Source organism: Caenorhabditis remanei, chromosome IV, assembly GCF_010183535.1.
Source record: "Caenorhabditis remanei strain PX506 chromosome IV, whole genome shotgun sequence".
Taxonomy (NCBI): Eukaryota; Metazoa; Nematoda; class Chromadorea; order Rhabditida; family Rhabditidae; genus Caenorhabditis; species Caenorhabditis remanei.
The window spans coordinates 14,578,831-14,591,040 of NC_071331.1; the positions used below are offsets into that span (position 1 = coordinate 14,578,831).

Sequence of the window (12,210 nt, forward strand, 5' to 3'; positions counted from 1 at the left end):
TCCTCATTTTTCTATTCTAATCATCCTAAATTTTCCATTTCAGGTCCTTATGACCTCGTCTATTCGGCTCGCCTTTCTGGCGACGCTGTTGCTTCTGCTACCGTTGGAAGCTCAAATCCAACAGGCCAACTCTGCAAATATTAATCAAAATATTGGACAGCAAGAAGCTGGAACTCTTTTTACTGGAACAGGAAATAATCTTTATTATGGAGTGAATCTCGTTCCATTCGGACCGGATGCTGGAGATCAAGAAGTGAATCCAGGATTACTGACAGCTGGACAGACAATCGATCTTCATATGTATTTCCCATTTTACGGAGGGTTGTACAATTATTCTACAGTAAGAAGACTGATTCATTGGACAGTTAAATTTAAATAATTATTAATTGCAGCTCTCTGTAAACGGATACATCGGATTTGCAACAGTTCTTGATCAAGGACCGACTCTCAACGTTGGTCCAGATATGACTGATTGGCCGAGACACGAAGATCCAGCAATGATTGCTCCATATCTATGTAAACAACAGGTATTTCAAACTCTTCCGTTTCAACCTATTCAATTGTTTCAGATTCCACAAAGTCTGAATCCAGGAATGCGTTCCGGAGTATTCTATCGTTTGATGATGCGTCAATCTCTCTTCGGAAGACAATCTGGAAGTAACACAAATATGGGTCAATCCTCGTATCAGTCATCATTCTTCGGACAATCCGCCTCGCAAGCTTGTCCAGGAACACCCGATTCTTATGTTCGATGTGATACTCAAGCTGATTATTTCCTCGAAGAAATGCAAAGATGGTTGATTGAAGGAGTTGCTGGAGCAGCTGCATTCCGTGCTGATGCTGCATTAGTTGTTACCTGGTATAACACCGCATCAGCTATTTCTGGAAGATCTGACATTGATTCTGGACAGTTGGCCACTTATCAAGTAATCTGGTTGACCGATAGAGTGAGTTTTTTTGTTGCAAATAACATCAACTTTGCTTGAAAAGATTCCTCGAAAAGATTCTTTGTCTAAAATCTCAGCTCTTGAAAACAAGTTTCGAAATTGTGATTCTTCCGATTTCATCTACTGAAAATCTGAAAATTTCTCAACTTTTGTTGTGTTGACTGGTCTTTTGTTATCAGAGAATTCCTTCTCGTTTTCCAACTTCTGCATTCAATATATTGCTCCTTTCTCCTCATTTCCACCCATCAAAATGTTATCAATTCAACATTATCTCTCATAAATACACACGTCTCATGACGCTTAACGGTCATATTAACACACATTTAAAAGAGAGTAAAAGGGGAAAAATAAAAAGAAAACAGGGGTCGATTGGACGGAAACAAGTAGGCCAAAAGGATTATGATCAAGGTCAACAGGATCGGATTAGAAAATATTAACATTTTGAAAAATTCAAGACATTTGATCAATTCTGAAACTTCTAGAACTCAAATCGATTTTCCAGACCGCCCGTCTCTCATATGTTATTCTAAACTACGATCGTCTTGGATTCGACGCCGCCGATTTCCGTCAAAACTCGCGTTCGGGAAGATGTCAGGTGAGCCATTTGTACTTTTGTTTCCGATTGGCATTGTTTATTTTTCAATGACTCATAGCCCTATGCAAATATTGAGAAATTCCTGTGTTCTTGTGTCTGAAAGATGAAGCTTTTCGTGAGGAAAAGGTCTTTGAGATCTCGAAGAAATAGACTGATTTCTCATCGATTCAAATAAAAAATAGCTGAATACAATTCGATTTTCAGGCTCTATTCAATGGTGGAAACCACACAGGTCTCGTCCCAGTTGACCCAACTCAAGATTTCAAAAACACTCCAAAAGTTCTTGCTCAAAGATCTGGAGTTCCACAAATGGTTCGAGGAAGATATATGTTCAGAGTGGATGATGTAGTGAGACCAGCTGGATGCAGTAACAAAACTGGAGGAACTTGTTAGTTCTCTTTCCATTCCAATTGAGAATTGACCTAATTCCATCATATTTCAGACCCAATGTTGATCTACCCAAACATTGTGAATATGCTTGGAGAAATGACAGTTGACGTGAATGCAATCTGCCTTGACAAAGCTCAAACCTATATTCTTATGATTGAACAACGTGCAACTGCCACGTGTACTGTCTTGACTTCTGCAATTGCTCGATGCAGTCTACCGACAATCAACGATTGGGGAACTAAAACTGTCTATTTCCAACCACAATCTGGAGGTGCAAACGATGAAAAAGCTTTCGTTGGATACATTTATTTCGTTCCGCCGACACTTGATCCGATGAGATTGGATATTGGAAATGTATACGATTGGTTCAAGAATCCTCTTCCATTCACGACGATGCCGTTGGTCTGGTACCCGAGAAATTTCACAAATCCAGAAATGAGTACCCACATGGATCAAATCAGAATGAACGATGACTCGTTATACAGTGTTCAACTTGGATTGTATGTCATTGCATACAGAGAACGAAAAGACGATAAAGTGAGTGGAATCCATGAAAAACGTCATTCAATCAATCATTTCAGATGAAAAAATTCAATCCTGAGCATCGTGTTATCTGTCGATTGGCTACTTACTCCAACCGTAATACTTATGAATATCGTTGGAAGCCACAGGAAGAAAGAATTAATTTATATCAAGTTGAACAATGGTACATGAACGATTGGGAACGACAAAATGAACTATATCAATATCGATTCGGATACTTGAAACTGTCTCCATTGAGAACGAATCAAGAACAAAATCCACAACTTTTGCTATCTGGGTTAGTTTTTATTTCCTTTCTTAACCTCACAAATCCATAAATTTTCAGACTTGTATCGTCTCCGATCTCTCTCCATTTCCTCTGGACTTCAAATAATCCTAAATTTGCCACAACCACATATTCTGTGAACGACGAGGCTTCTCGTACAGAATATATCAAGAAGAAGGCCCTTGAAATGTGCCATGACTGGTACGATGAAGACGGAGCACAATGGAATTTCATCCGAGACACCGAGACCAACTCATCGTGTCCATGTATTGAGAAACAAGCGATTGCAGATATCGGAAGATTTATGCCTCATCCAAGATGTTCTCAAGCATTCCGAGATATCACTTGTACTACTTCGATTGGATCCAGAAATTGTTACATGAGTTCTCAAAATGTGATGACGACTTATGCTGGAGATGGAAGAACTTATAACTCTGAGAACACAGCGTACGTTGATCCTGTTTTCACTTTTTTTTTCCAATTCAAAGTGTCTAAACTTTCAGTCGTTTCTCAACTCACTACGGACAAGTCTGCTGCTATGACGATCAAGGACATTTGATGCAAACATCCTATCAACCTGTCATTAAAGTGACACCTGATGTTCCCTATAATCCTGGTTTCCCTCTGAGAGCTTATGAATTTGGAACAGCGCCATATATGGGTCAATATCAAGTGCCCGGTCTATCTGCATTCCACAACGACTACATGCCCTATTTTCTTTGTTGTAAATTCGCCGACTTCCGATGTCAAATGTTCTATTGGAGACGTCCGTCTTCTGGATGTCAAGAGTATCAACCACCTGCTTATGGTGAAGTGATGGGTGGTGGAACATTCAATACAATCGATAATGACAAGTTCGTTTTTAATGAACCTGGAGTCTACAATGGTATTTACATTCCGAAGACTCTTTCGACGCCAGAAGTTAAAGTACAGATTCGAATGGAGAGATATCCGAACAGAAGAGTTGATTTCAGTGAGTTTGAACTGAATAATTAGACATAAAAGTGATGGTATTTTCAGGTCTTCTCGGTCGTTATATGGCTCAACAAGATCTTGTTCAACCAACGAATATCACAGTTGTAACTGGAGTTGTATTGGAAGCATCTGGAACAGATCGAGTTCATGTTCTTGCGAGAAAAGATACAAGAAGATTCAGATATAGAACATCGATTATTGTTGGAAACATCCTCAGATATTTCGATACAATGAGAATTCAACGGTTCAAGGGTAGGAATATAGATTAGTTCGAATGAAATCCTCATTTGTTTTCTATTTCAGGAGTCATGGTTTATGTGAATAATGTGGAACGTGGACAACCAGAAATCTATGTCGTCCTTGAAGAAGCTCAAATTGGAGTTCGTGTCCGTGAATCATATGCTCTCGATATCGATCGTCTTTCTGAATACCAAGAATCCATGGGAATTCTCAATGTTGCCATTTCGGTACCTCCTCAATACGGAGTTCGTCCAGATGGAGACAAAACGAGAGAACAAGAACTTAGACAGAGATACAACTTGCCACGTGTCAGTGGAGTATTCCGTCCATTCCCTGATCAATCATCTGGAAGTTATTTGAATACGTTGACATTGAATGACGTCAATTCGGAAACTTATAGACAACAGATCATTCAGATGTGTAAGTTAAAAGGATCACTGATCTCATCGTCATTTTCTGTAATTTCAGACAGAGTTCAAGGCTCCGGAGAACCAGGATCTGATCAAAACATCAATAACCAAGGAAATAATTATGGAATGCCAACTGAGAATATGTTTACAACTTCAAGAGATGAGGACAAGAAATTCGAAGTTTTCCCAGAAGCTCATATGAGAAGTGAACCTATTTTCAAGACTGCACCTAAATATGAAACGTAAGGAAAACTTTTAAATGTTCTAGAGATAATAAACTTGAATTTCAGTGGAGTTTATCGGTTCTATCCAATCACTGGACAAGTTATGAATCAACGACTTCAGACATGCAGAGATATGCAACAGTCCAATACAAGTGAGACTGAAATTTATGTGTTTCGGCTACTAATCTTTACTTTTCAGTCAATCTCCAGCCTCTTCAATCTCAATTAACTGCTGATTACGGACAAACTCAATGTCCAGATAATCCAGCTGCTGTCATCCAAGATTGTGGAGATTCCGTGTCTTGTCTCTATGATTATTCCCTTCTCAATTCGAAACTTCTCGGAATAAATGTGAAAAATGAGTGGAATACGTTCACTTCTGATCGATTCGATGCTTCCAGACAATGTAAGTGTTAAATGGAGAAAAAAAAAGACAGAACCATTTTTCAGACAACAGTTGCGGAGTAATCAATATCGAATATCCAGAATATTTGATGAAAACATCATCGATGACATCTGCATATATGCAAGGAGATGTTGCACGTTTTGAATGTTTCCAATCTCATTGGATCAAGGGAGTTCATGAATACAAATGTGGAATTGTTGTGGATAGAAACCGAGTCAACATGAATGAATATCGATTCGAGTGGAATAAAGGAGAACAACCATGGTGTAGATCAAGAGAAAAAGAGAATTTCCTGATTTGGCTCTCGATTATCGCCGGAATTCTTGGAGTCATCGTCTTCGTTATCCTCATTTTCTTGTGTTGCTGGATTGTGAAACAGAAGAAATTGAATGAAGCAAGTGAGACAAGAAGGCAAAATGGATTTGATATGGCAAGCAGAAGTTCAATGACTGGAAGTAGAGGAGGAAAGAAATATCCGATTAACGAATCAGAACCACTCAATGAAAAACGATTCGATGCGGATACATTCAGAGATGATGACTTCTATCCACCAGCAAGGTTCGTTCGTTTCTAGGTTATAGTATAGAAAGATCAGAGACGTAGTTTATGTTTCTGAAATCACAGTTACAGATCTGGATCTACAAAAATTGATTGATGTAAGTGAGAATGTTGTAATTGTATGAATAGTCCTGAATAGTTATTAGTTATTGCTGAATCACCCTAACAGAGTATGAAAATTTCCATAATTGTTTTGGAATGTTTAATCGAAATATCCTGAAAACTACCTACTCAAAATGTCCTCATTCTAAATAAACTTTTTCAAACATCAACCTTCCCAAACCCAGAAACACTTTCTTTTAATGTAATTTGAAATTTTCAGAGAAGGACAATACGCTCGAGCAGATGATTTACACGGATTGAAGACATCTGTATAATTCTTATCTTTTGATTACTAATCTTCGATTTCTAATTTTTCTTTCAAATTCCCTCTTCCTCCCTCTCAAAATATTCATCAAAATGGTCTCAATTCTCATTCTTTTCAAATTCTTCAAAAAATTCTGCCAATTTTCGCATCGAAAACTTGCAATTGTTCTGTGATGTGTCGCCTGGAAAGTGCCTCTATTTTTAATATTTATTGTTTTTATTTGTGAATATATCCCATGACTGATGATCGACTTTTCCTGGTTTTTCTTTGATTTTAGGTTATTATGATTCCGGAAAGTTTAAATAAAAGTTGTAATTTTTATTTTAAAACAAAACAAAACAACAAGAAAAACAAATAATAGGAAATTAATTCTATAAAGTATCCAGAATTCTCAAAATTTCTCCACCACCGAGACACTCGTTTTTAGTTGTGTAGAAGACACACATCTGAAAATTCGATGATTTTAAATGTCGGGAAGTACTGAAACTGAACCTGTCCTGGAGCTGTGGCTCTAAGGGGAATTCTCGGAATTACTGATAAATTTTCATCGGAATATTCAACAAGACATGACACTGGAGGGTGAGTTCTCTGTATTCGACACAAGATTTCAGACGGAGGATGAGATTTTAAAGGGTCATCTGAATTGGAAATCCAACTAGGTCGATTGATGAGAAACCGGGTTGCGTACAGATTCGGATGATGTGATCCTTCACACTGAAATCCGTTTAATCTTCATGACACAGACATTCTCTTTCTCACTTACAGCTACAATGTCTCCTGTTTCTGAATTAATTTCAGAAACGAAAAATCCGAAATGACTCCTTTCTTCCAAATATGTTCCATTTATTCGTTTTCCGATTGTAAATTGATGAATTCCGTGATGATTTCCTATTTTCTTTCCGTTTTTGAGAACGATTTTTCCGGATTTTGGTTCAATATATTCGTCGAGAAACTCAGAAAACCGTTTTTTCTTACCAACGAAACAGATCCCCATGCTCTAAAAATGTAAAATGGATGCTAGAAAATGAAAATAACTACTTCTGGTTTCTTGGCAACTTCGTGAAATCCTTCCTGTTCAGCAATTCGTTTTACTTCTGTTTTCTGAAGAGAACCCAACGGAAACATTGCTCTTTTCAGTTGTTCTTGAGTAACTGTACACAAAAAGAATGTCTGATCTTTCAATGGATCTCGACCAGAAAACAATCGAATTTCTGAAAATGTTCAAGTATTTATAAAGTTGAACTGATTGATTTGATGCATTAAAACCTTCTGAAGCATTTCTGCTTTGCTGAAAATCCCCGAAACTTGTAGTCGCATAATGTCCAGTTGCTATAAAATCGGCATCAAATCTTTCTTGAGCAACTTTATGAAAAGCGCGAAATTTTATAGAATGGTTGCAATCAATATCTGGAACAACCGTTCTCCCCATTTTGTAATTTTCGAGGAACCGTCTGGAAAGTTATGATTACAAAACAGGTATTCTGTTAGTCTATTTACAGGAAAACGTCATTCCAATATTCTTTGACGAAATTGACCGTATGGAATGGGATATTCAATTTATCACAGACATTTCTAGCATCTGATTCATCTTTTGATCGAGGACAATTAGATGTTCCTTCTTCTTGAGAATCCCAATTTACCTGAAAATAGGAGATTGAAACCAATATGAGGCTGTATCATCGGTTATTACCATATGCACACCAATCACATCAAATCCCCTTTTTTTCAGTAAAAATGCTGAGACTGCACTATCAACTCCTCCTGACATTCCGATCACAACACGGGGAATTTTCATCTAAATGCGAATTTTCTTGAGTTGTCAAGGAAATTGAAAAGTACGTATAACTAGGACCGATCCATCATTCTGCATAGTTCAACTAGTTCAACTAGTTCAACTGCATAGTTAAACCACACAGTTATAACTTTCAAACAATTTACTGATCGAAACAAAACAACAATCTACCCGAAAAACATATTTAGAAACAAATTAAAAACGAAATCTACCTAAATTGAATAACTGATGTAAATACAAAACGAAAGAATCTACTTTGGCGCCTTCTCTTCTACAGCTTTCTTCATCGCTTCGTTTGCTGATTTTTCCATTTCTCCGATTTGCCCGAGTCTCTTGTTCAGTCGGTCATACTCTTCTTGTCGAAGTTGTGCAATAGCATCTCGTACTTTTACTTTCTCTTCTTCTTCGAGCTGAAAAATGTAAAATTAAAACCTCTCAGTGTTCAGGATGAAAAACTCGCTCTTTGATATTCGTCAAGGAACTTGGCATTATCACTGATTTGACGGATTCTTTTGCCGACGTCCTGAAAATGGAAATTGAAAAATTGTTATTTCAGAGCATAAAAAACAGTATGTTTACCTGTGCCTCATCCAGAATTTTCCTTTCATCAGAATGACCTTGCAAATGATCTTGAAGCTCTGCGAGAGCATGACGGTTGACAACCTGGAATTGGGAATATAATTGCATAGTCCATCCCAACTCTACTGTCACCTTTTGTTTATCTTTCCTTTCGAACGGTCTGAAATACTCATAGATATCATCCAACTTTTCGGCGTTCACTCGTGTAGTAACGATATGATCCGACATCAGTTGAGCTGCTTGTTTTCTAGAAAATTGCATAATTTATGTGAAAAGGGCGGTAAATATACTTTTGAGGTTCTGAACTAGTATCTGAAAGTAGTTCCTGTCTGCAACGAAGATATTCCAGAGCTTCTCTGAACATTAGTTTGTCTTTTGGAATCCTTTCTACTGCCGGTTCATAGAATCCGTATTCCCACATCGGATCGTTTCGATGAAGAAATTCAGATTCACGAGTAGGAAGATCTCTGAACGAAATCATTCGCAAATTTTGAATTAATAAAAAAAAATCAGTGGGAACTTTTTTGAACTTTTAAACCTCAAAACTCACTTTGTGGATGTCCATCTTTCTACTGGATCAGTCGAGGTGATGCTCATTTTATTCATATTTTCAACTAAGTGCTCATTCTTCGTAGCTAATTCTTTCTTGACTTCTTCACTCACTTCCCGAATTTTTTCAGTTGGATACTTTGGAGGGACTACCTGTGAATTGAAGATTTGTGTGGTAAGCTGAATATAAGTTACCTTTGTTTCTCCTTTTTCAATTTTCGCCACTTCTTCGACCGACTTTTTGAGGTAATTGGCATTTTTTACACCCGAACCGACCTTCTTCCAGAGTCTTTTCATCTGAAACTGGTTATTCTGCGGAGGGACTACAGTTTCGAGGGTTACGGTAGTTTAAAGGATCATTGTATGAAATATGTCTATGGGTTTCGCAACGAGTTTTTTTCACACGTTGATAGGAGGCTTTTCTAGCATATCTCATGTAGTTCTTATTTCAAGAATTTTCCTACTGTCGTGTGATTCGAGAACTAACATGACGAACTATCATGACGTAAAAACTTTCGTCATTTTCAAAAATTAAGATATATTCTAAATATTTGCACAAACTTTTGTAACATTCCGATGCAACAGAACAATCATATTTTCTTCATTTCAGTCACCACTGTCTAAAACTGAATTCAGAATAATTCAATTTTCACTGAAACCTGCAAAAGCGCTCTAACGTACCGACTGATGTCGATCAATAATTGAAAGTTAGTCACTCGCTGCTTCTTGGGCTACGTCGGCTACTCGACGGCTCGTTTCTCTGCGTCGCTCCACTTTTTGTACTCTCTCAACTCTCGGACAAATATCTCTCCATGCAAGACTGCGAACAGACATTTTGAGGACTCATTATCGCTTCCAAAGATTCCAAATCCATACTAAACTCTTTTGAGTTTTTCATGGTATTTTTCACCTTTTCGAACCCAATCATAATGTTTTAATTATTCTCGAGTACTGAAATTTCTGTGATATGTTTCCCTTTCTCTCGTTCGATCTCCCTTCGCCTGATACTTCACGTGAATGATTGCCTGAATCGATAATATATTTCATACGATTTCAGGCCAAAATGACAGCAGACGCCAATCGAAGTGAGTCTATGTTATGTATGGATAAAGCTCGAGAGGCTATTAAAGTAAGTTATTTTTTATTAAATTTTTAATCTTTGAAAAAGTGATTCCAATTACAAACACAAATATTCCAGTCTGGCGATACGGAAAAGGCTCGTCGAATGCTATTAAAAGCAAAAAAGTTGGATCCTGGTCAAAATATAGAATGTAAGTTTTTTTTCAAATTGTCAAGTCCCACTTTTTTGCTCTGTTATAGTGTATGACTCTTTTGGCAACCTCATCACTAGGCGCTGCAGGCGTTCAATTTAATTTTTCCGACAAAGATTTAGTGAATTAATTCTTCCCGAGCTTCATACCAAAAGTCTCTGAGAGCACGATAAATGTATCCTTGCTACTTAAGAAAAATACTGGTTCAGTATTTTTTTCGTTCGTTTTCTAATATTCACTTCTTTTATCTTCTTAGAAAAAAGAAGTGAAATCGAAATGACCATTGCAAAGAGATACAAGATACATCAGTGAAGGAGTCGTTTATTACAACCACTTTGTGAGAGAAACCATTGAGATTTCTTTCTTTTTCTCACTCAGTTTCTTGCTTTGTTTTCATCTCTGTCGCTATAAAACGAGAAAAAGCAGGAACTTGAGAGTCTGAAACGTTGCGTGGCGACACGTAATCCGAGCTTTTCTTGCAGTCAGCAGTGTCCGAGAGTTAAATTAAGAAAAATAAGTTAGAAATCTAAAATAGTCTTTGTTTTGTTTTAAAATATTATTATCTTCCAGTTTTGACGAAAAAGATTGATGAAATGACGAACAATTCTTCCTCATCACAATCTTCTTCTTCTCGAGCTTCCGAAGAACGGAGTTATGCTCACGACGATCATTATGATGAGCCAAATTTAAGGAATCGAAAAGCAAGAAGTCCTGTGAAAAAGAACGGGAAAACAGAGCCCGAGCCGAAACCACGTTCTGCGTCAAGAACACCAAAACTTGGCGTGGATTATACAAGTGAGCAGAAAGAATTGGTGGAAAGAATTCGTCATTGCAAAGATTACTACGAAATTTTGAAAGTCGATAAGAAGGCGAGCGACGATGATATTCGGAAAGAATATAGAAAAATGGCATTGAAATTGCATCCAGATAAATGTAGAGCTCCTCATGCTACAGAAGCATTCAAGGGTAAGAATTCAATTCAGTCTCTAGTATATTTAGAATCTTATGTTTCAGCTCTGGGTAATGCATATGCGGTTCTTTCGGATACTGATAAACGTCGACAGTATGATCAGTTTGGAGCTGAAGCTACTAATGGGCATACTCCGACTACAAGAAGACATGGCGGTGGTGCATTCTTCGAACATGATTATGCTCATGGTTTTGAAGGTTTGTAGATATTTCATTTACCACATAATTATGTAGACAACAATGAGTAAGAATCAGTACTTTTAAAACTTAGTATTTTGGCTATCAAAAACAATTATGGTTCCAGCTGACTTCACACCTGAAGAGATCTTCAATATGTTCTTCGGAGGTGGTTTCCCATCTGAACAAGTTCGTCGACGTGCACGTTATGCTCAACAACAACATTTTCATCATTATGAACAACAACAAAGTCCATATGGTCCACTCCTTCAGTTGCTGCCGCTTATTGCGATCATGGTGATCGGATTATTAGCTCAGTTGATGGTTGGAGAACCAGCTTACTCACTTCATCAAACTTCGTAAGTTTTTCAATTCTGTGAGAATAAAAAACACCTGTCGTCATGCTGTCATCTGGAAGTATTGATAATCAGGTGCAGCTGAATTGCTAGGAAGGCACGAGAATAAGATATTGAAAATCCCAATTTCTCATGTTTTAAAAACCCCGGAATATATACATTTTTTCAGAAAATACTCTATAAAACGTATGACTGCCGAATTACGAGTACCGTATTTTGTACGAACTGACTTCGAATCTTCGTATCGAGGACGGATCCGACAAGTAGAACAGCAGGTCGAAGATGATTATATTCAAAATTTAAGGATGAATTGTTATAAGGAACAAAATCTTAGTGAGTTTTTTCCTTTCTTTCCCGAATGGTGATTGTTGCGTTATTTTTCATTCTCCTGAAAAATTCCCACAGAATGCCAGATTGTTTCTCACGAAACTGAAAATTAACAGATATTATTTCAGAAGAAACAAAGCTGTACCGAGCTCGTTGGATGAGAGATGAAGCAATGATGCGGGATGCTGAACGAACACCTCTTCCTAGCTGCGTTAGACTGAATGAGATTTATTCTCACTAATTGTTTATTCTTGTTTTCCCTAAAATTCT

General features: G+C 37.4%; 4 protein-coding genes across 4 annotated transcripts; 2 read left to right on the forward strand and 2 right to left on the reverse strand.

Moving 5' to 3' along the window:
- Window positions 1–49: 49 nt before the first annotated feature.
- On the forward strand, window positions 50–5,930 carry GCK72_014089 (uncharacterized protein; the record flags this gene model as incomplete). The annotated part of the gene is made up of 16 exons (XM_053730134.1): window positions 50–340; window positions 393–527; window positions 570–947; window positions 1,450–1,542; window positions 1,747–1,930; window positions 1,985–2,469; window positions 2,514–2,752; window positions 2,801–3,187; window positions 3,244–3,713; window positions 3,761–3,967; window positions 4,019–4,375; window positions 4,424–4,607; window positions 4,656–4,741; window positions 4,789–4,995; window positions 5,040–5,553; window positions 5,876–5,930. 16 exons carry the CDS (start codon window positions 50–52, stop codon window positions 5,928–5,930), a joined length of 4,272 nt encoding a protein of 1,423 aa, XP_053584906.1.
- A 1,007-nt stretch (window positions 5,931–6,937) lies between these two features.
- Window positions 6,938–7,715, reverse strand: GCK72_014090 (uncharacterized protein; the record flags this gene model as incomplete). Its single annotated transcript, XM_003107757.2, has 4 exons — window positions 6,938–7,131; window positions 7,187–7,371; window positions 7,418–7,560; window positions 7,611–7,715. The coding sequence occupies 4 exons, from the start codon at window positions 7,713–7,715 to the stop codon at window positions 6,938–6,940; spliced, it is 627 nt and encodes a 208-aa protein (XP_003107805.2).
- A 248-nt stretch (window positions 7,716–7,963) lies between these two features.
- GCK72_014091 (uncharacterized protein) lies at window positions 7,964–9,137 on the reverse strand (the record flags this gene model as incomplete). Its single annotated transcript, XM_053730135.1, has 7 exons — window positions 7,964–8,122; window positions 8,173–8,235; window positions 8,292–8,375; window positions 8,424–8,538; window positions 8,582–8,758; window positions 8,842–8,993; window positions 9,036–9,137. 7 exons carry the CDS (start codon window positions 9,135–9,137, stop codon window positions 7,964–7,966), a joined length of 852 nt encoding a protein of 283 aa, XP_053584907.1.
- A 766-nt stretch (window positions 9,138–9,903) lies between these two features.
- GCK72_014092 (uncharacterized protein) lies at window positions 9,904–12,181 on the forward strand (the record flags this gene model as incomplete). The annotated part of the gene is made up of 7 exons (XM_053730136.1): window positions 9,904–9,969; window positions 10,039–10,111; window positions 10,682–11,077; window positions 11,126–11,278; window positions 11,385–11,616; window positions 11,783–11,946; window positions 12,069–12,181. The coding sequence occupies 7 exons, from the start codon at window positions 9,904–9,906 to the stop codon at window positions 12,179–12,181; spliced, it is 1,197 nt and encodes a 398-aa protein (XP_053584908.1).
- Window positions 12,182–12,210: the final 29 nt, after the last annotated feature.